Source organism: Myotis brandtii, unplaced genomic scaffold (genome assembly GCF_000412655.1).
Source record: "Myotis brandtii unplaced genomic scaffold, ASM41265v1 scaffold583, whole genome shotgun sequence".
NCBI classification, from domain to species: domain Eukaryota; kingdom Metazoa; phylum Chordata; class Mammalia; order Chiroptera; family Vespertilionidae; genus Myotis; species Myotis brandtii.
Window position 1 is genome coordinate 1,257,166 of NW_005370191.1, and position 23,978 is coordinate 1,281,143.

At 42.2% G+C, this 23,978-nt stretch overlaps 1 protein-coding gene across 2 annotated transcripts in view; it reads left to right on the top strand.

Moving 5' to 3' along the window:
* Positions 1-23,978, top strand: part of CUX1 (cut-like homeobox 1) — a 339,346-nt gene that overhangs the window by 169,365 nt on the left and 146,003 nt on the right. For both annotated transcript variants that reach the window (XM_014550122.1, XM_014550123.1), the window contains exons 4-5: positions 4,905-4,983; positions 23,182-23,319. In XM_014550122.1, the coding sequence (XP_014405608.1) occupies positions 4,905-4,983; positions 23,182-23,319 (217 nt within the window). The remainder of the gene's footprint in view (positions 1-4,904; positions 4,984-23,181; positions 23,320-23,978) is intronic.

Consider the following 23,978-nt stretch of genomic DNA (forward strand, 5'->3'; position numbering starts at 1 on the left):
AATATTGATTGAGATTTAGAACCTTTATATAGACCTTTATTTTTTAATTTAATTGATGTTATAGAAAAACCAAACTCAGGATTATAATGTGATGTTGCTGGAAAGGTAAGTATTGGATCCAGGAAACTTGCAGTAGAAGCCTCTGGGCATCTTGCTAGAGTAAAGGCATAGCTCACCACACAGAGCACCCTCAGGTGTGTGCCTTGTGCTGCTCCAGCCAAGTGGCTGTTGTCATATGAGCATGTGAAACAAATGCTTACTGAACAAAAGACTCTTTACATATTAAGCATTTTCATCAAGATTTAAAACTGGATACCTTAACCATTTGCTCACTTGTTGACCAATTTAGATAAATTTTTATTCACACATAAAAATATAGTGAACACCCACTATGTACTAGTCTTTGGGAAGTAAGGCCGTTGAGGCGAAAGCATAGTTTGGGCTTTCAAGGAATTTAGGATCTCCTAAGGGAGCATTATCTGCAGTTCTGGAGCAATCCCATATGGTGATGGGAGTGGCGGCAGCAGAGAGATGGATCAGCTGAGCCTCAAGGATCAGAGGAACATTCCTAGGAGGCGCCTTCCAGGCTGTGGGGAAATTGCTCATGTATTCAGGGAACTGGGAGTAAGCCGGGTGTGGCTAGACTGTGAGGTGTGGCAGGAGGAGAGGCTGATCCCTATAGCAGAACAGGTTTTATCCAGAGCCAGTGCCTGAGCAGTCAGAGCTTCTCCGGATCTGTCCCAGTCCTGCCACCTGTCCTTGCCCTTTTTCAAAATGGCTTTAAGGGAGGGGGAATGGTAGGCAGAATGTCTACCTGAGGCTGTCTTTGCACATTAAATAGCCAGAATGTCTAACTTCAGGTCCTACTTTTAACCATCTGTGCCTTAAAACCTCACCGCAAACCTCTTTCCCTCATATGAGGGGCTGTCACAATGAGCCCTGGCTCACCATCTCAAAGGCAGGCAACACATGGGCCCAAGCACCTAGCGCAGGGAAGTGTAGAGGGTAGAGGGCATAAAGATGAGGATGATACTCCATTTCACCTAACTCACAGACTGATAAGGGGACAGACAGGCCTCTACTTCCCAGGCTTCACCGGAGGAGAGCTCTTGCACATGACAAAGTCACTGCCATGGAGTCCTTCCCTGTCCAAGCTATGAGTTTATCTAACCACTCAGCCCGGGGAGGCAGGTGCGGCCGATCTGCCTGGCTCCAGAGTCCGCCTTCCTCCCTCCAAACTCAGAACCATGCCAGCAGAAGGAAACCGGCACACACATTCTGGGAGAGGTGGGGCTCGCACTGGGCCTCAAAACATGGATAGGTCTTCAGCAGGCAGAGATGCAAGTGAAGGGCATTCAAGTAAATGAACACGCAGAAGTAGGACGTCCCAGGTGACAGCAAGGGAAATCCCACCACAGAGAAGAGGGAGCTGACAGAGAATAGACCAAAACCCAAACTCCAAGGCCTGGGCCTGGACATGGGGAGGAGTCAAAAAAGTGAACAAGCATAGAAAGTATCAAAATTCCCAGAATCAGCAAATTCTTCTGGGTTTGAAAATCTTATAAGGGGGATGGAGGGACCTCGTCAAGTAGAAACTCAACCACATGGAGTGCTCATCACCTCTCTTAAGAAACCTCATAGTCCAGTTGCTTAATGAATTAATTAAACTCATTGGCCCAGCCTTGTTCTCTCAGAATTGGGTTTGAATTTTTTTCTATTTGTGGAAAAGGGAGCAGGAAGAGGGCTCAGAATCCTGGTCCCTGTATTAATTTGCTAGGGCTGCTGTAACAAGGTACCACAAAGTGAGTGACTTAAAAACACTTTTATGTCTCACAGTTCTGGAAACCGGAAGGCCAAGATCAAGGTGTTGGTCTGGTTGGGTCATTCTGAGTACTGTGAGGGGAATCTGTTCCCAGCCTGATCTCTGGTGGTCCTTGACTTGTGTACACATCTCCCCAATCTCTGCCTTCATGTTCACATAGAATTTTCCCTGTGTGAGTGATGGTCTCCGTGTCTCAGTTTCCCCTTTTCATAAGGACACAGTCATATTGGATTCGGGCCCACCCTAATGACCTCATCTTAAACTTGTCACCTGCAAATATCCTTTTTCCAAATAAGGTTACATTCATGGGTATTGGGCGGAGGCACAGTTCAACCCATAACAGTTCCCAAATGTGCTGTGTAGATTGCCAATCCCCTCCTTCATGTCCCATCAACAACACAGACAGGAAATTGAAGATGGCGTTTCAGGATCCTTCCAGATCCCATCCTTTGTCCACCACAGAGGGGCAGCCACCCTTTGTATACTCAGTCAAAATCCCTGGGAAGTGAGGGCCTCTGTGTCGAGAGATACGGAGAGCAGCCAGGGCATCTGCCCTGCTTTCTGGGCAGATACTCTGCTCCCCACAGGCACACGCTCTCAGGTGAGAGAAAGCCCCCGCACATGGGTGTGTTCCAGACACCTGGAGAGGCAGCTCCTTATCCATCATTACTCACAACATCTACAAGGGTGGGCAAAAGCAGGTTTACAGTTGTCCATGTGGGGAAAGACATGCAGGTTATGATTATTACAATAGCTCACAGCTGTAAACCTACTTTTGCCCACCCCTGTGTGTGTATATGGTGGTTAACGACAGTTGAAATTGTACTCTTAAGACGTTTTCCAAAATTTGTAATAGATATTATAAAAATTTATGATACATTAGTGAAAGAAAGCACAATATGAAATTTTGCATATGGTTTGATTTCAAACACACACACGTTTTTAACAGCTTTATTGAGATATAATTCACATATTTAAAGTCTGCAGTTCATTGACTTTTACTATATTCATGAAGTTGTGCAACCATCATCACAATCAGTTGTAGAATATTTCACCACTCCAAAAAGAAACCCTGTACCCCTTAGCTGTCATCCTCCAAACCCCCATCCTCCCTGCCCCCAGCCTTAGACAACCACTAATCTACCTTCTGTCTCTATAGTTTTCCTCTATGCCTATATTTCATACAACTGTATGTTTATTTTAATTAGAAAAAAAAATCGAAGGGAACTGCAGACCAGACAGGGGGTGACTTTCACCAGTGAATAGCAGAATTATAATTTTAATTTTCTTCCCTTTATTTTGGTATTTTTCTAATTATACAATGAGCATGAATTCCTAATCAAAGGAGAAACATTTTATTTTTAAAATAAAGAGAACTAATCCTATTTAAGTAGTCCTCATGGATTATTCTGAAAACTTGACCTAAATCATAATCTTATTTTACAGGGGGCAAACAACTGACTTCAAATAGCAAATTTGGTGCACAGTTGTTAGAAGTGGAAATGCTGCATTGCATTTGTTTGCTCTGCACTGGATTTCCTAAGACCCGGCCCCGGTAGCCTTGCATCCCACTCTTCAGGGTCTTCCCATCCTTAATCAGGTGATCTCTCTCAGCCTTCAACAAATTGTTGCTTGTCTCAGGTGAGAGACCCTGTCATTAAACCACATCCTTTTGCCTCTTTAATAACATTGGAGACAGAGAGTATAATTCTGTGAGGGGATGGAAGGAATATGTAATTTAGTGTCCTTTTCCTGAGCCAGTATGAACTTCGTGCATGTAGCGTCTTGCATGCTTCAGGTGTAAAAAGTGATCTGTTGTCTCAGCAAGTGCGTTATGTGAGCAAAATACATACTGAATCCATCTAACAGTCAGAGGCTCTTTGGATCTGGTATTTCCAGAGTCACCTTTCTTTGATGAATAGACTTTACACTGGAGGGAAATGAGCTTAGCTGGGTGAGGTTCATGAGACAAATTGGTCCTAGCCACCATCACAGAAACTCATCCTTTGCTTTAGCTAGAAACCTGGGTTTCATCCTTGACTCGCCTGGTTCCTCTGTGCCTCACATCAACTCATTGGGACCCTAATCTTTCTGATTGGCCTCCTCTCCTTAAATCCCCACCCCAGCTGCCCTGTGCATTACTCATCTGGGCAAAGGCAGCAGCCTCAGAATGGTTGCCTCCTTTCTGCCCCTTCCTGACCAGACAATGAAGTTCATTCTCCACATGCACCGATGGTGCTTCATGATCTGACCCCTCACCTGTCTGGTCTTGCCACCCACCAGTCCTCCCCATGTGTCCATGTTCCCACCCCCGCAGACTCCTATATCCCCTGGTATATTAGAGCCCCATCCATGGTTCTTAACCTGGATTCCATGGACAGGATATGTGAGTGTCCTAAAATAGAATGCATAATTGTGTGTTTGGTGTGTGTGTGTACAGGGGGAGGGGTGATATTTTTCTAGGAGGACAATCCTTGGCTTTCATAAAATTCTTAAAGATGATATATGAATCCCCCGATTTAAGAACTGTATTCTTTCCACCCTGGTGGACAGCTCCTGAGGACCACGCAATCACCACCTACTTTCCTACTTGATGTCCCTTTCTTGTGGCCCCATGGCTCTGCTTACCCAGCACTTTCCCGGCTGGGATTTCATTACTTGTTTACATACTTGCTGTCCCTTTCTGCCCTGCCTCCAGCACAATGTACAGCACAATGTCCAGTCAACTCTTAGTAAATACTGGCAGAAGAAGGAAAGAGACCAGGAAGGGCACTGGGCCATTTTCTCTATGGAAAGCCCACAATCAGTTGGGTGATGGGACAGAGTGTTGCTAATGGCTTCATCTCGGAGCAGAGCGCTGCCCCTGACTTGTGCGCCCTCAGGAGGTGAGCCCATGGATTTGTCCCCTTTGGTATGCTTATAGACATTTCCTCTAAGAACTGCAGGCCCAGCTGTCCGGCATCTACCTGGAGAAATCTGACTTCCATTTGCCTTGAGAATTTACTAGATGCGTAATGATTTTTAAATTACCTCTTGACAAATTTTGAGCTCTTTGTTTTTCTTTTCTTCCATTCCCTTTCAGATTGATGCACTGAGTAAAAGAAGCAAAGAAGCTGAGGCAGCCTTCTTGAATGTCTACAAAAGATTGATTGATGTTCCAGGTAAGCCCATGCACTGATAACCCCCCGGTGGGCATTGTGTCTGGAGAGTTGGTGGGTTTTGCGGGCTTACTCTTCTCAGCTTTCCTAAGAGAATTACACCATCAATGGCAAGAAACCAAGGAGTTCTGGGAATTCTCCAAAACCCAGACTTTGGGTAGGTATGGAAATTAGATATACTTGTGTTAAAGTCATCACATAACCTCCAGTGAACGCTTTTGCAAATGTGGAAACTCAAATCGGTGGAGCTTTGGTATAAAATGCTGCACAATTCACAGAGAAGTAGAACCTGTGGAGTGCTGTGCAGATGTCATGGATATTCGTGCTTCTGGGCTGGTTGATTCCACATTCAGGAACAGCCCTAATAGGATACCTCGAATACCTCACTCCCCTCCCCGGTCATCCAGGGAGCCAGTAACCTCTGGCCACTTTTTCACTTAAAGTTTATAGCCAAGGGCAAGTGGTAACCCAATTAGCTACAACCAAGTACTGTATGTGGATTACTGACATGACTAGAACTACTTTAACAAAGCAAAACAGCTACAGGTCTCCTTTATATCTGAACTTGCATTCTAATTCAGGTCTCCTGTGGGCTTTGCTGTACCATTTGGGAGCTGGGATTAAAAGAGATCACCCCAAGCAAGGGGCAGCAGAAAACACTTTGGACAGGAAGTAGGGAGATTCAGATTCTCTTGCCAGAGCCTTGTTGTGAGGTCTTTGTCCCATTCCTTTTCCTGTCTGGACCTCAGTTTTCTCATCTTTGAAATGGAAGAGTGTGGTAGAGAATGGTTTTCTTTGTTCTAAACTTTTGCTGTCATAGGAGCTTATCCAGCACTTAGTTCCAAATTCTGGCTTTTTGACTTTCTGCAAGAGTTTGTAACCAACTGGGGGTTCCCTGAAGACTGGCTGAGGCTCATGAAAAGGCTTCTTCACAGCAAATGGATATTGGATGCCTGTGATGTGGTCTTTTCTCAGGTACTGGCACCTTTGTGGTCCCACTGGCATGATCTTATGCAAATGCAAGTTTTGTGTTGATGACTTAGTTGAAAGGAGTCTGACTTGTTTCATCTTTGCCAAAGACCCAGAGTCTTTGCTGCTGTTTTCTAAATACCCTACACTCTCCTTTTTTAAAGTCCAGCTTTTACTTAGGTTTTTCCTTAGTGAAGTTTCTCAGCTGGGCAGCCACTTTAACAAATTGTTGGGTTTCTTTTTCTGCCATTATTTTCCATCCTAATTTCCCATAGGAAAAACGAGAACATATTTTTCATCAATGATCTCCGCCTGAGCAGACCTTAATCATGTTCGTATATTATTTTTATAGAATTTTTATCATACTCTGGGCACATATTTACATTCTTCTTTTTTCACTTAACATTATACTATCAGCATTTTTCCCATTGGTGATATTCTTTGTAATTATCATTTTTGGCTGCAGAATTAAAGTTTGCAATTTCAGCTTAAGGTGATGGGAGCAAATAATGTTCGATGTTTTCTGTAATAAAAGTCAATCAAGTCCATCTGCATGCCAACTAGATCACTTTTACCTACATCCCAGGTATTTCTTTCTTACACATGCTGTGGTCTGACGGTTCTCACAAGTTCCTCGAGAAGCACGAGTGGAGCTGGGAGCACTCTACCTGTGTTTTGGAGTCCTGCTGCTCAGATGAAGTAATCCTGCGGCTGAGCTTTACAGGAAGGGCTTGGTCAATAGCGTTGCATTTACTGACAGTCACACAGTTGTGGAGAGTCAGATGCCTTAACTGTCTGTGTGCTTCAGGCTTCAGTCCCGCCAAACCCAGAAATATTGGTGGGGTGCATTAAGTCTTCTAGTTTCAAGAAACATCAACTCATGCTATTTCAGAAAACTACAGGAAGCTCTTGGGAATAATGAGACTGGTATTTCAGGTTTGTGCCATGTGGCCCAGCTCCAGGAGCCCAGGAAGAGCCAACCAGCCACCCCAGGAAGAGGCAGAGCCCGAGTCCCAGGCCTTGGAGACTGGCACAGTAACCTGACTGACCAGTCCCCACTTGCCACCTCTTCCAGAAATTTTATTTATTTGTGGGTTTTCTTGTTTCTTATCTGCTGGTCCTACTCAAATGAAAGCTCCTTGAGGAAAGCTTGGGTTATCACTCTATGCCCAGCACTTGGAGCAGGGCCTGGCATAGCACAGGTGTGACATGTTGAAGGACACAATGAGTCCGTCAACCCAAGGCCACTCTGGAGTCCTCCATAGCCGAATTGGCAAAAGGTCACATCAGTAGCTCTGAAAGCTTTATCTCTGTCCAGTTCTCCCTTTTGAGTGTCAGCTTGAATATCCAGCAGCCTCCTGGACATATTCTCTAGGGTGGCTGATGGGGACCCTGAAACCACCCAGTGTGTCCAGAGGAAGCCTTCTTACTGAGTTCCTTCACCTGGGGAGCTGCACCATCTTCTACCCAGCTGCACATGCCGAGCACTGAGTCACCAAGTTCCGACCATTCTTCCTTCAGAATGTTCTGTATTCCATCCACTTCTCTCCATCCCAGCTTCTGCCCTCCACTTGCAATTCAGGCCTCCCTCCTCATGTCTACAGTATTGCGACGCCAGGATTTGTGCTTGCAGGGTTGCCTCCTTCTAGCCCATTCTCCAGACGGCCAGCAGGCCCGGCCCCTTCTCAGCTCAGCTCACTCCTGAGGTAAATTTGAGACACTGCTACCTGACCTTCCAGGTTTGGCTCAGGTGTGTCCTTCTCACACACACATGCCCCGCTCCCAGCAGCCTGTGTTCCCTCTGTTACAGCTACTTGGGACTCAGCTGTTTTCCTTTCTGGCTGGGTAGAGTGACTGGGGCAATGTGGTCTTGTCCCTAATTATTTCTCTCGTGTCTACCCCAGTGCCTGCCATGTAGCAGAAACTCCATAAATATTTGTCAAATGAATTAATGGATCAAATTATTTCTTCAAATGTTTTCTGAGGTTTTTTGGTCTCTGGCTTTAATTGTGAGGTTGACACTTTCCACTGAGGGAGAGCACGCTGGAGCATTCTAACGACCTCAATGGTGAGAGAACAGAATGTATCTTTCCTTGACTTGGGGCCATTTAATAATTCTCTGAACTCTCATTTTGCTTCATGTCACTCTATAAAGATTTACCTGCCTGCACAGACATTTATATGACACTTAGCATTTGGGGTTCATCAGACCAGCATATGCACTTCAGGGGCCTTGGGCTTTGTGGCTGGTACTGACATCCAAAAGCTGTGTTCGGTTTAGTAGCTGTCCTGCTGGCATCCCAAGCTTTACACACTCAGCACAAAGCATGGAATCTCCCTCCACTCCTACCCGTCCCCCTCCTGCCTCCTCTCCTTCAGTGGTGTGACTCAGCTCTTCTCTCTTCTTCATCGTCCACAGTCAGTATCCCAAAGTTATTTTTCCTTTGAAAAGCTCCTTCTTATTAAAGATACTTAATCAACATTTAAATACACACTCATCCTGATGAGTCCTCTGAATAGTTAAACTAGTTAAGATCTGATGTATGTGTTCTTTCTCATTTGCTACCAGATTGCTCTGCATTCCCTAATTAATTTCAGAGTATTTTAAGATGCTTTTTATTATAAATATTCTGCTACTTTAGCCAAAGCACACTCTCCTTCCACACTGCTCTGACCCTTGTTCCCTGAAATTTCTTAGTTGGCACCTTAAACACCATCCCCTTGCTATGTCTCAGGAACCATGCTGAGCTACTGCACTAGAGCAGTGAGCAAAGCAATCAGATAACTTCCTGTTCTCATGAACTTTAGAGTCTGGTGGGAATGTGGGCATTAAAAAGTAATTACACAAGTAATTATTGAATTTTAGGTGTGGTAAGTGCTTGGAAGGCAGAGCCCATTGGGCATAAAAGTGTAGAATGGGTAGGATTGGGCAGGCTCAGAGGCGGATGCTTGTGAACAAGAAGAGGAGAGGGCAGTAAGGAGTGGCCAGGCACTACATTGTCCAAACGAAGACACTGTCAGTAGTCAGTAGTTAAACCTGAGTAAAGGGCATACACCAGTGTGGTCACCCAGCTGCAAAGGCAGGTAGAGGCCTGGTAGATTATGTGAAGGGTTCTGGACTTTAACAGACAAACTATGAATGAGTTTTAAGCGGAGCAGTAACATGATCCTGTTTATATAATAAAAAAAGTCATCCTGACTGCAATTTGGACAACAGATTTGGAAAGAAGTCCAAGGTGATGTGGGAAGAGAGAGATGAGGTTGCTAGGTTTCAGGTGGCAGGAGTGAAGTTGGAGAGAGAGGATGTTGAAAAGTGACTAGGGCAGCTTTAGCCCAGAACTCAGTTAACACAGTGTTATTTCCTCCATCTCTGGATAACAATACTTGTTTACATGGTTTACTTGTTTACATGGCTTTCAAAATTAAAAGGAAGACCAATAAAATGTTTGGAAAATTAGCCTCCCATTTCTAATTCTAATTGAAAATTAGAATTGTTTTAATTGAAAATGTTCTTTGACTTTATTGTCAGCATCATAGCAGTAGGAGGGAAGTTTTGAATTCATAAATAAGTTAAAATTTTATGCCTTTAATCTAGATGGCTTCACCTGTCCATTTTATCTCAGACAGATTTTTATATCATAACTAGAGGCCTGGTGCACAGATTCATGCACCAGTGGGGTCCCTCGGCCTGTCCTGCGCCCTCTCGCAATCCAGGACCCCTCGGGGGATGTCGGACTGCCTATTTCAGCTTGATCCCCACAGGCCAGGCTGAGAGACCCCACCAGTGCACGAACTTGTGCACCGGGCCTCTAGTATACATATAAGATCTTTGGTTAATCTCTTCCTGCCCTCCCCCCTCCCCACTTCCCTCTGAGATTTATCAGTCTGTTCCATGTTTTCATGCCTGTGTATTGAGCGTTTGCCCCCTGGTGGTCAGTGCACATCATAGCTATTGGTCGAACGGTCAAAAGGGTCGCTTAGGCTTTTATATATAGAGATGTATATGATTAGCAGGGATAGCTTAAACATGCAAATATTTAAATTTTTTACTTTAATACACCTCTGGTTGAGATTTATACTTATTAATTTGCTAACAATTAGTCATGAGGTAAAGCATTCTAGCCATCTGCCAACAACATGACTTAATAAGGACACTTGGGTGAAGCGCACCCTTCCCCCTTACCCTCCTAGATGGGGAGTTCCTCTAATCAGGAGACCAGTGTCTTGCTTTGGAATCTATATTTGTGAGTGAGAGCAGAGTTCAGTGACTATCTGTTAACAACAGTGATGAAAGAAAGGATTCAAAGTGTGTTGTTTAATTAGTCATTTTCACACATTCCCTGGGCCAGCACTTGCCTGCAGTTCATTGTGTGCTAGGCCCTGGACTGTGCACCTAAGATACAAATGTAGGTGAAATTTGGCCCCTGCCTTCCCTCAGGTGGCTTCTATTTGGGTGGTGGGAGATTCTCCTGGAATTTTGAGAAAATATTCCATAATTAAACAGATTAAAAAAGCAGGCTCCATCCCTTACTGTAATGAAATAAGGAATAAATATCTCTGCTCTTAAAATGTGACCCTCTCAGATCGCTGGAAATATTCTGGAATGACCTCCTTAAAGGCTCTTGCATAGCTGAAATTTTACTGTGCTCTGAGCATAGTTATGATGGCATGCATAATCTGCCAGAAATTAACCTTGTGTGGGTGACTTACTCTTGCTTCTTGATACTTTTAAGATTTTTTACAATGAGCATGCATTTGTTTCAACAATCGGGGGAAGAGCTTAAATCAGTAAAATACTCAACTTGCAATCTTAGTTTCTGAATAGGCCTTATTAATGGATTGCAGATAACTTAAGCAGTGGTCATTTGAGTATTTGTCCACATTTAATAATCTCTATAAATTATTTGTTCCAGAAACATCTCGGGAATAGTTTTTGTGTGTCTGTTTTTAAGTTCCTAGAAAGGAGAAAAAGAGACAAAGTTGGTGGAGCTGCCACCTGTGCATTGGTATTGCAGAACTCTGCTTTGGCTGCAGCGTTCATGGAAGAACCTCTTTGCAAGTTCTCCTGGCCTCTCTCTGTGCCTCTTCTACCCCCCCGCCCCCATATAAAGAGAATCATCTTTCACTCCTTGCTAAGATGTGGTTTACGTCCTACAGACACAAACCCTTCAAACATGAAGGCAGTGCCTGGAAGAGTTTATTTTAAGATTTAAATCTTAGGAAGCATATTACCAATGGTATAAAATATTCATTGACTCATGCATGCAACACTACTAGAACTCGGTGTTTCATGACTGATTCCCTCACTTTATGTCCGTAGAGTAACTGGCCTGAGATCGTCAGTAGGCGGTGTTCATTTCCAGAGTCCTGAGAGAGAACTGGCTTTGGAGAGCCCATTTTGTAGGACACTCCGTTTTCAGAACCACTTGCAAATGCCACTGCTCTGAGGTGCTCTTGGGGCCACGTTTCATTGTATTGGGAAACTCCTCTCCTGGTGAATATCCCTATTAGGGTAGCATTTGAGAATCCAGAAATAAAGTGGAACATCACTTTTGAGAACTGCTTTTTAATGCTCCTTCATAAGGATAAAATAGTAATCCAGGCTTTATTTCACTTAGCATAATGCTCTCCAGTTCCATCCATGCTGTTGCAAATGGTAAGAAGGAACATCACTTTTGAGAACTGCTTTTTAATGCTCCTTCATAAGGATAAAATAGTAATCCAGGCTTTTGTACTTCTCACCCTGGTTTCAAGTGAGAACACAGTATTGATTACAATTAGAAAACACTGTTCTCTCATTCAGGGATCCCATAGCAAAACTTCTGGAAAAAAGTGTCAAAATCTTGGGATTTGGCCCTGGCCAGCATGACTCAGTTGGTTAAGCGGCATCCTGTGCACCCAAAGGTTGTTGATTTGATTCCCCTTCAGGACACATGCCCAGGTTTCGGGCTCGGGCTTGATCCCCGGTAGAGAGCTTGCAGGAGGCAGCAATGTTTCACTCTGACATTGATGTTTCTCTCTCTCTCTCTCTCCCTCTCCCTCTCCCTCTACCTCTCCCTCTCCCTCCCTTCCTATCTCTCTCTCTAAACTCCATAAATATTTTTTAAAGAATATATGTTTTACAACTTATTGACTGGAAAAAACATTACTTTAAAATATGGGTTATTATTCCTTCTGTTTTCCTTTTCTAATGTTTATTGCCTCATGGGATATATAGCTTCAATTAGCATCTGAATGTATTTCCACCGGCCTATTTACCAATAAGGTCTAGTAAGACAGATAAACATGTGATTGCATATTTCCAAATTTCCATGTTTACCCATCTCATTGACTTGGTCTTTAAACAACAAAATACAGAAACACCTATTTGTTACTTCCTGCTACTATAACATGGTTTTGGCAATAGCAAGAGGCAGTTACAGGAATTAATGGAGAACTGAACCTATAATCTACTGGCTTTTATGAGATAACATAGCCCTTCAGAACAATAATAATTTGTTATTTAAAAACTAAAAATAATGCTATTATAAGTGGTCAGAAATTCAAGGTATGCAATTTAATCATTGGCTCGTATTTTCTTTGTTTAGTTTCATTGCTAACCAGTGATCTTTATGTTTGAGATGATCCTTTAATTCAACATTTGAGTGGAAGAAAGAGGACTGGATTCAAAATCAGAATAAATGAATGTGTCGTTAGGTAATTATCATAAGTAAAATGAAAAAGGAACTTGGATTATAACACCTCTCATCTCCATCCAGAAAAAGTTCACTATATAGTATAAATATAATCCTATATGATAATCCCTCTCCCTCTCCCTCTCTCTCTCTCTAAAAATCAATTAAAAATATTTTTTTTTCTAATCTTAGGATTTGGTTAGAAATACCCCTTGCTGCTTCTACCAAGATTTTAACCGATGGGCCACTTGGTAGCATTTTTGAAGGCTGTGGAAATGTGGCTGCTCCAGCTGGATCCTGTAAGGCTAGTCCAGTCCATGTATTCTAGGTCTCCTGGTGTTGGCAGAGGAGCCAATGCCCAGGCCCCTCCAGAGAACTCTATAACCTCAGGTGCCCTGATGGCAGGATTCCCTTTACACATTCTCAGTTTGCCTTCATGAAACATTTTCATTCTAAGAATCAACCACCACCACCATAATGGGACCGAGGCAGAACCAGGGCTGCAGCCTCCGAACGAAGGTGTGGGTTGCTGCTGCCCTCCTGCCTCCTCCCCGGGTGCAGGACTGAGCAGCCAAGGGGACTAGAGGATGGACATCATGCTCTACCCAACACTGGAACCCAGACAAGGGGGCAACTTTTCTCACCCTCCTTGGACAGGTTAAAACAAATTTGGGGCCTGATCAGCTTCTCCATTTTGTACACCATATTTCTGCAGACTGAGGAAATAGCTATAAACATTATAAAGAAAGGCAAATGTGACAAGGTGGGTGTCTGAATTGCTTGTTGCTGCTTTTGTATGCTGGCCCATTTCAGGGCTCTCCCTCTGTCCCTCGACACTGGGCTGTCGTGTGAGGGCTCACTAGCTGAGACGGGGAATCCTTGGTTCGCTTGCGTGGGGCAGTGTGTCGCCTCTATCCCCCCTTGCCGTAACTGGGGTGGTCCTGGCACACTTGATATCTAGACAGCTTTTCATCAGTTGCTCATCAGCATGCTAATTGCTGTATGACTAATTATGCCCTGAATTCCAGTTGATTTTCTTAATGAGACAGCTGGGTTAATTATGTAATCGTATGATTACATTAGCCTAGAGTGCCCTGGCAAAAAGTAACGTCTGCTGCACTGTGATGTCATCGCAGGGATGGCACTCACTAGGGGCATAGTCAACCTCTGGCTGATGGCAGGGGACTGCCCCACTGCCTACAGAGCCCTCTGCGCAAGCATGGCCTTAGATTCTATGAGGTTGTTCTTCTCATTCCTCATAATATAAGGAAAAGCAGCTCACCACTGGCCTGGCTTTCTCCAACACACCATGCTCCCGCCTCCTCCCCAGAACACCTCGGACCCACCTAATCACCCCACCTAATCGGAAACCCTGCTTTTTTCAGCCTATGCTCTCCATGAAGTCAGCAGTGTCCTCTTCCTTCTTCAGGACTTGTCTGCACCAAGACAGTGGGGCTTATCAGGGTGTGATAGTGACACAGGGAATCCAAAACAGAACGTGCCCAAGTCCCTGGAGAACCACAGTAAGTTAGTTTCCATAGAGTCCACGCAGCATAGACTGGCCCCAACCTTATGCCCACTGACCATACATGTACTATTTCAGAACTTCTCTTCACTCCTATCTCTATACACATCATATTTTACTGAAAACATACATGTGGTCAGACAAGGATGACATCTTCCAGCTACTGGCCAGCTTCCTACTCCCCATGATAGCAAAAGTCCTCTGAGAGCCAATATGCCTGCTGAACCCACCTCCACCTGGTTACACTCCTCCTCCTCAGACGTTCATGGATACCTCTCTTCCTCTGCAGGACCCTCAATCTTTTCCTTTTCTCCACTTACATTCTCCCCCTAGGTGACTTCTGATATCTGTTAGGCTCTCAAACTCCCCATGACCGCAAGAGAACAGGTTTCCCCCAAGCCCTCCCAGGAAGATAGATGGCATCACCATTCATGCAGTGGCTTAGCCCACAAATGGCAGGAGTCAGCCTGAATTCCTTTCCCTCACACCTTGTAGCCAGTCTATCAGTAGGTCCTGTTGACCCAGCCTCCAGAATATACCCCAAATTCATCCACTCATCACATCATCTACTGCCAACCTCATCCAAGCCACCATTACCTCTTAGCTCACCACCTTCACTCCACCTCCTCCTATCCATCCTTTGCACAGCAGCCAAATGGGTCTAAGTCAGTGGTCTGCAAACTGCTTTTACTCATATATCCCAACATATGCACCTCAGAGCAGGGGCATTTGTAACCCTAATATTAGGGTTACAAACTCAGAAATTTTTGGTGAAGTTGTTAGTATTATCTTTTACCTTTAGGCCTATGATGCATTTTGAGTTAATTTTGATGTATGGTATAGTGTAAGGGTCAAGATACATTGAAAAATTAATGGATGGTATATGTGTGAGGTTTTTTTCTGGACCCTCTTTTATTTCATTGATCTGTATATCTATCCTTAAGTTAATATCATACTATGATTACTGTAGCTTTATAATCAGTCTTGAAATCAGGTCATGCAAAACCTTTATCTTCTATCTTGTTTTTCAAATTTGTTTTGGCTAGTTGAGTTTCTATATACATTTTAGATTTAGCTTGTCAATCTAATTGTACTATTAGTTAGAGTGAACAGAGTTTTGGAATCTTTATTGTGAGCTTTTCTTTTTCTTTCAGTTCTGTTAGTTTTTAATTCATGTTTTTTGAAGCTTTAAACAGCTATGTCTTGTTTTTTAATTCAGTCTGACAATCTGCCTTTTAAGTGAAATGTTTGATTTTTTACATTTAACATAATTGTGTATATAGATGGATTTAAGTCTACCATCTTCCTGTTTGTTTTCTGATTGTCTTACCTGTTTTTTATTTTTTCTGCTTTATTTTTATTATTTTTTATGATCTTATTCTATTTCCCCACTTGTCTTACTAGCTATAACTCTTCGTTTTATTTTCTCAGTGGTTACTTTAAGATTTACATTAAGCATCTTTAATTTATCACATTATACCTTCAAATAATAAAATACTACTTCACATACAATGTAAGGATGTTATAATACACTTTCATTTTCTCCCTCCTGTCCTTTGTGTACTGTTATTCATTTAACTTCTAAATATGTTTTAACACTACAATACATTATACTATTTTTGCTTTTAAATAGTTATCTTTTAATGAAATTTAAAATGAGAAAAATAGTGTTTTACCCATATATTTACTATTTGGGTGTTGTTTATTCCTTTGTGTAGATCCGGGTTTCCATCTAGCAGCATTCTCTTTTAGTCTGTATCATTTCCTTTAAAATTTCTTATAGTGTAGGTACACTGGCAATGCATTCTGCCAGCTTTTGTTCAACTGAAACAGAAAAATTTCTACCTTGTCCTCATATTGGAAGGCTATATTTTATTGGGTATAAAATTGTATGTTGATAGTTTTTGTTTTGTTTTCTTTTTCCTCCCAGACAGGAGGTCTCCAGTTAATCTTTCTTTTTTCCCCTATGTATAATGATTCTTCTTTTCTCTGGCTTTTCAGATTTTCTTTTTATTCTTGTTCTCAGCAATTTGATTTTGCTTATCAGCATTCTTTGTACTTATCCTGCTTGGATTTTGTTGAATTCCTTGGATTTTTAGATTTATAACTTTTTTTTTTTTAATATATTTTATTGATTTTTTTCTCTGGCTTTTCAGATTTTCTTTTTATTCTTGTTTTCAGCAATTTGATTTTGCTTATCGGCATTCTTTGTACTTATCCTGCTTGGATTTTATTGAATTCCTTGGATTTTTAGATTTATAACTTTTACCAAATTTGGAAATTTCACCAGGGTTTCTCCAAATACACCCCTAGTACCTTTCTAGGACATGTATGTTAGATAGTTTTATGTTGTTTCACAGGTTGCTGAGGTTTTAGTAACTTTTTTTTCCAGTCTCTTCTCTATGCCTGTGTTCAGACAGTTTCTATGACTCTCTTTGAATTCACTATTTTTCTTTTGCAGTGTCTAATCTGTTGTTAAGCCAGTCTAGGGAATTTTTTTTTTTCATTTTAGATACTGTATTTTAAGCCCCAGAATTCCATTTGATTCTTCTTTATATCCTCTTTCCTTATTGTGTTTGTGTTTTTCTTTAAATCCTTGAGTATGCTATAGTAGCTGTTTTCGTCTTTGTCAACTACTCCCATTATCTCTTGTCATTTCTAGTTTGGTTTTTATTAACTGGTCCCCCTGGCCCCCCTCCAATTATTCTTCTTTGCTTGTGTAATAATTTTTGATTGGATGTTGGACATTGTAATTGTTAACTGGGTTTTTTTTACTTTCTTAAGAGTGTTGAAATGTGTTTTGTCCAGCAGTTAAATTACTTTGCAGATCAGCTTAACTTTGCATGTGTAATAAATTTTGATTGGGTGTTGGACATTGTAATTGTTAACTGGATTTTTTTTTACTTTCTTAAGAGTGTTGAAATTTGTTTGTCCAGCAGTTAAATTACTTTGCAGATCAGCTTAATCATTCTGAGGCTTATTTTTAAGCTTTTAGGGGATGGATCTGGAGTAGCCTTTACTTTAGGGTTAATTTAGACCTTCATTCTGGTGTGGACCTTCTGGTGTCTCTACTAAATTCCTTGCTGTTCAACAAGTCTCTCCACTGTGACTGGTTACAACTCAAAAATCTCTTAACCCTCTGTGAACTCTAGAGTTCACTTAGACCTTCCTTGTAGTTCTTTGCCCAGCCTTGGGTAGTTTCACCCTGTGAGTATGTGTGCACCCTGTCTTGTAGCAACAGGCTCTTGATTACTCCTCTGCAGATTTCTCTAGCTCTTTCTCTGCATATCTTCTCCTTTCCAGTACTATGCCCTACAAATTCCAGATACCTCAGCCTCCCAATCTTCCGTTCTCTATCTTCTCAACTCAAAAAGACTCATGCTGCCCTAGCCAGTTTGGCTCGGTAGTTAGAGTGTCAACCCTTGGACTGAAGGGTGGCCTGTTCGATTCTAGTCAAGGGCAAGTGCCTCAGTTGCAGGCTCAATTCCTAGCCCCGGGTTGGGGTGTATGTGGGAGGCAACCAATGTGTCTCTCTCACATTGATGTTTCTCTGTCTCCTCCACTCTCTAAAATATCAATGGAAAAAATATCCTCGCGTAAGGATTAACAACAACAACAACAAAAAGGACTTATGCTGTGCTTGGGTTCCCCCTTCCCTGTGCTGCAGTCTAGAAAGTGTTTCCTGGCAGAAAGTCAGGATGGTCATAGGCTCACCTCATTTGTTTCCCTTCTCTCAGGGATCACTGTCCTGCTTTGCCAGTTGTCAATAACAAAAATGGTTGTTTCACAGTTTGCCTAGTATTCTAGTTGTTTATGGCCAGAGGGCAAGTCTAATACTGGCTAATTTGTCATGACCAGAAACAGAAGTCTCCAAGTTTTGTTATTTTTATTCTTGATTTTAATGGATGTCATAAATGGCTGGAAAAGATAACTCACAAAGATACATAAATCCAACAAAAGCAGTGCATTATTGGCTATCTTTATAAAACATTGATTTATACTTTTGAAACCTGCATACCAGTTATAAGGTATTATTTGTTGAAATTCAACTAGTACATTTTGATTTTTCCTGATACTCAATTTTTCTTGCCAACTAGTCAGAAGATACTGTATTTTTCATATTAGTAATAAATTATTTGAAACTCCTTTTGGCAAATATTTCATCACGTTTGAGTTGGTTGGTAATAGGTAATGTTTATTGAGTGTTAACTCCATGCCTGGCGGTTGTCTAAGTGTATGCACATATTATCTTTTGTAATTAAGTATTAAGTAACTTGTCTAAGGTTGTACAGCCAGTTAAATGGCAGAGCTGAGATTTGAACACATGCAATCTGCCCCATACTCTAAACCATTATGCTATACTCTCATATAAGAGACATTGAGACATTTTTGAAGAGGATGTTGTCTTTGCTCATAAGTTTATGTAATGATGGGAAATTTTCCAAATGTCCACTTTTAGAATGTTCTTACTATAGATGAGTTTCTTTCAAGAAGCAATAATTTTCCCACTAAGTATTAAAACATCACATTGACTTCAAAGACATAGTTTATGTTGGTGTGTTGTTGTTGTTTTAATGTTCGTCAGACAACATACAACTGATAGCCATCTGCTGTCACAGAATGGGCAGCTAATTTGGAACACTTAACTTTTTAAAAGAAAATTGTATAACTTATCTTTAAGCTTAAAACTCTTAAATACTTCACAACTGGAAAACCAACAGACCTTTTTGTGGTTCAAAGAATTGCAGTTTTTCTTTCTCATGCCCCGGTCACTTGTCTTGCCCCCGTCCTATTCTCTGATGGTTTTTCCCATCAGGAGTAGAATTGAATCCAGACTCGGTCCTCTGGCTTTCTTCAGCATTGTATTTTTATGAGACTGATGTGCTACCTACTGCACTAACAGGATACCTCAGATCATGTATTTTCAGCCCTAGGATTCTGTTTTATTCTTCTTCACATATTCTATTTCTCTCCTTGATTATGCTCATATTTTTGTTTAATCTTTGAGCATGGGCCTTCCTCCCTGGCCACTTGTGCTTTGCCTCTCTCCTTCCCCTTTGTTGCAGGCTTACCAGCTTCTCTCTGCCTTGACCATGCCACGTTCGCATCCACCCCTGGACCTTTGCAATGCTGTCTCCTCTGCCCAGGATCTTCCTGTATCTCCCCTTCACCATCCAGATCCCCATTCAGTGTCACCTCCTTCAACAGACCCTCACTGTCAGTCTGTCTCCAGTACCCATTCCCCGTTCTCCATACCCTGTTTTCTCTCTTACTCATGCTTGGCAGTCCTTGAAAGTATTTTATTATTTTATTTTATTTTGCTTTTTGTCTATATCCCTCACTTCAGAATGTCAAGTCTTTGAGAGCAAGGTTTTGTCTTGTTCACCATCATGTCCCCCCAGCACCTAGAACAGTCCTGATGTCACAGAATGTGTCCTTGAGTGCCAGCAGTAGACTGAACTGTGCCTGGCGCTTCCCTGCTCCTTTTTCCCCTAAATGCTGCATCTTCTTCATGGACTCACTGCCACACAGTCTCCATGGGTCTGGTCTGAACTCTTTGTCTCCTATTTTTTTTTAAAAAAAAGTCTATCTTTCCCAGTTTCTCTATCTGGAATGGGTCATTTACTCATCTGACCTACGTGGTCCATCCTGTTTTACCGTTGATATTCGTGAACATGGTCTATCTCTACTGTGAAGCTGGTAGGTACCAGCTGACATAGCCGAATGTCCATCCCATTGTCTCACTTGGGCCTTACCCAGAGCAGAAAGATGCTTAGGAAATACTTGTTCAATTAGGACTTGAAGAAACAGAATAATTCAGTTGGCTACTAGTTCAGGAAGCAGAAATCTTCATTAGAACTTTGTATACTTGTTTGCCTCACTGACTTCTCTCCTCTCCCTGTTTCTTGGGTGAGGAGCCAGCATCAGACATATTGCAGAGCCACCTCCCCCAACCCTGACTGGGATGTCTGGAATTAATGAGGTAATGTCACATGTACTTAGGAGAAGGTGCTGAATGAATACAGGTGACTGTGTTATTGTTCATTGTAATTATGTTCTTTGGGTCCTGTTGCATAATGAGCTCTATAGTGCCTCAGTGGGTGTTTTAGGAATTAACTATTAGATGATTGTAAAACAAATTGCAAGTTTGTCACATTGGGTGGATGGAACTGGCAATAAAGCCTGTTGAATTGGAGGAGGCAGGGAAGACCGGTGAGGGTTTTGTGTGTTCCTGTTCCACATATGGGTGTGTTCTCTTGCCTCCCCCAGACAATTCTCTAATTGAGCTGCTGAGATCGGAGGCTTGTGATGTTCAGAATAAGGCCTAACAATACTTGTGTGGGGTTTAAATAGCATTGGAAATCATTAACAAGACAAAAAAGCTATGATTTCCCCTAGATTAACATGCAGGTTGGGGTTTGGCATGCCGAAAATCGTTGTTTTGGTCTCTAGTCCAAACACGCTAGAGTCATTATATTGTCATGTGGTAATTAGCTGTTCCTTTAATGCAGGTAATAAAAATTAAGCCTAAGAGGTACTTTAGCAATGCCTTTTACATAATCCAAAACAAGATTCAAATGCTGCAGGCGTTTAGTCATTCAACTGTACTGTAGTAAAGTTTGGAGTTTAATGCATAGAGATGTTTGAACATTCAGTTCATTCTTTATTCTGTGACCAGTTTTGCTACTTAGGCATTAACCTTTAATAGTGTTAAATTAAATATACAACCCATAATGAATAATTATGAGATTGCCAGAATTTTCATTTACAATATAATGCTTTGAAATTTTCTCTAAAGGTCTAGTTACCATTCACTTGATAATATGCATGTTATTTTTATATGTCACTGAATTCCTTGCCGAATAGAATGAGGGAAGCTATTTTTTATTCGAAGCAGACACAGTGGGTCCTGGATTTTTATTATTTTTTTTTTTTTAAGGAATGGACTGGAAAAGTTGTCTACAGAAATTTTAGGGATGGGTTGCAGTATACTAGCTTAGCTCTCTAAAGATATAATTTGTACTGGCAGTTGTGCCAGAAAGCCTACATGAACGAACACTAATAGAATTTTATACAGAGCAGCAGCTCTCCTCCTCAGTCCTTCCCTGACCTCTGTATCAAGTTCAGATTGTAGTTATATGTGAAGGGGGCCGTGAAGGCATACAGTTTATTTCCTTCAGGCCATTTGCCCAGTACGAGGTCATGGAGGAAGGGGGGAGTAGTGGGATGGTACCCGGAAAATACTGAATTTAAAAAAACAAAACACCTACACCTGGAATGTTCTGAGTAATTCAGTCTTTACTGTTGTTACTATTTCTACTTACAAAGAACTATCTTCCCTAAATAGCTTTTGAAATCTAATTTAATATAAATATTTTAATGCTGATTAAAATAATAATGAAAAGCCACAAATAAGAAAGTGATGTAGTCATAAACTGTATACACACACAGAATAAGTGCCCGGCAGCCAGAGGTTTCACATGATGGACAGCGTTGGCATTAAACCCCACGTGCAGGTCCGCCGTTGTGCTGGACACATCCCAGTGCCCGCCTTTTGTAAACTCTGTAAAGACGTTGGCATCTCCGAGAGCTCCTGGCTCCTGGCAGACGCGTCGACTGAAACGTGGATCTAGCCCTCAGTTCCAGGAACCAGGGGTGGTCTGAAAAATTAATGACTCTGGTATTTGAAAATTAAGTGAGCTCTTGAATATATACCCTTGTTGATCCACTGTGCTCGGTGTTTAGCATTCCTCTACCGGAGACTAAATCCTTGCAGCCATTTCACAAGTGATGCTGGCGTCCATACCAGAAATATCTCCAATAATCTTTTCTGAGCCCAGCGGACTTGGGTATTCTACTCTGATGGAGCAAGCGTTCTAGAGGAAGTGCTCCGCTGGTGCCAGCAGGTGGATTATGCATGCCTTTTAGGCAGACGACAAAAAAATAAAGATAGAATGAATGCCAGAACAATGTTTACTGTCTCTCCATTTTGTGCCAACAGTCAGTACATAAATTCTGTGTCTGCAATCTATTTTTAGATTAAAATCCAGTTTTTTGTAAGTAAATCTGATGGCAGATAGTATATTGAATTAGCCACAAGACCTCACATAACTGGCCCAGGTGCCATCTCCTGCTGTTTATACTATAATTAATTAGAGTGTGGTGGTCTCCTGGCTACCTGGCCCAATGGCCTAGGACAGGTCACTGTCACCTCGGGTTGGCTCACCAGCTCACCTGACTCTCTTGTGAGTGTCCTTGATTAGTAAAGGAGGATTATGATAGAAAGTGAGCATGTCCTACTTATTAACTCCACTCCATCAGGGGATCTTCCTTGTTGGAACAACAGTCACTTGGAGTTAACAGACTTGGGTTCGAGTTCTCTCTGCCCACTAACTGGCCGGGAAACCTGGACAAGTCACTCAGCTTCCTGAGCTTTAGTTTCTACTTCTGTGAAAGGAACTAATACACATCTTACATTTCTTTCCCAGTATTATAGTGAGACTCAAAAGAGAAAATGTCTGTAAAAGTGCTCTGTGACAGTGAGGCACTCTCAGAGTGTTAGGTGTTATTTCAACTTCATAAGAATTACTGTAAACTTGTGGGTTAGGCACCTCCCCCCACACCATCGATCCTCCCGTGCAGCTCTGGGTGCATGGATGATCTCCCAGGGTGCCTCTGCTTGCTGTCGCCACATGTGTCTCTCTTCCTATCAGCTCAAGGGTTCATTGTCACACCATGCCAGAGCAGTGGGCATATCCCAGTGAGTCCATGGCCATTTCACCCTATTTTCATGCTTTGGAGGCCCTGGGTTGGGTCTGAATACACACACATCCTCTGTAGCAACAGAGAAGTGGCCCTAACCCAGCCATGGTGCTCCCAGGGACTCTGAAGGAGGTGGCAAGGCCCCATGTGCCCCAACTTCCGGCAAGTGGTAGCAGCCACAGGCTGGAGGTCTCCCTGAGCCTCGGTGTGACCATGAAGGTGGCTTGTCTGGGTTCAGAGTGGGCTGATGTGTGTTATCCTCTCATGCAGATCCTGTACCAGCCCTGGATCTCGGGCAGCAGCTCCAGCTCAAAGTGCAGCGCCTGCACGACATTGAAACAGAAAACCAGAAACTTCGGGAAACACTCGAGGAATACAACAAGGAATTTGCTGAAGTGAAAAATCAAGGTTGGTGGAAGATGCGTCTTTGCTTGGCTTTTTCTTTTCTTTTTTTTTAATTGCCTTCCCCATCCTGTTGGGACTAGCTCTAATTGTAATATACGTCATAAAGTCAGGGTGGGGTAAGAACCATAATCGTTAAAGAGAGATAATAATAATGCTTAGCTATTTAGAAGTAAAACTTTTCCTCTGCACAGTAACTACATCTAATTTTATTGCCCTGTGACGGGACTGATCAGGATTCTTTTAAAATTCTTCCTGTATCATCATGTGATAGGATCTGCCTTTTACAAGAATGATGTGTTGCCTGTGGGCGACACCTGTCAGAGATCCAGCTTATGATCAAAGGGTCACATACAGTAAGTCATTTAATAATTGCCACTGATACATTAAGGCTTTAGCTGCATCCTACAAGTCTGCATGCTTAAGCACTACTGTTTCCTTGTCAGCATCACCTATTCATTACAATTTAATGAAAGAAACGGCCTCTTGGTGTGGTTGCCCTGCCATCAACAAGACAAAAAGGGCAAAAATTGCCTGGCTTTTCCTGTCAGGGAAGAACAAAGAAATCGCTCCTGCACCTAAAATCCAGATGTGCTCAGATTCCAGGAGCCCTGTGACATCTTCTTGAAGAAAAAGCACAGCCCTGTCTGACGGCAGCTGCAGGT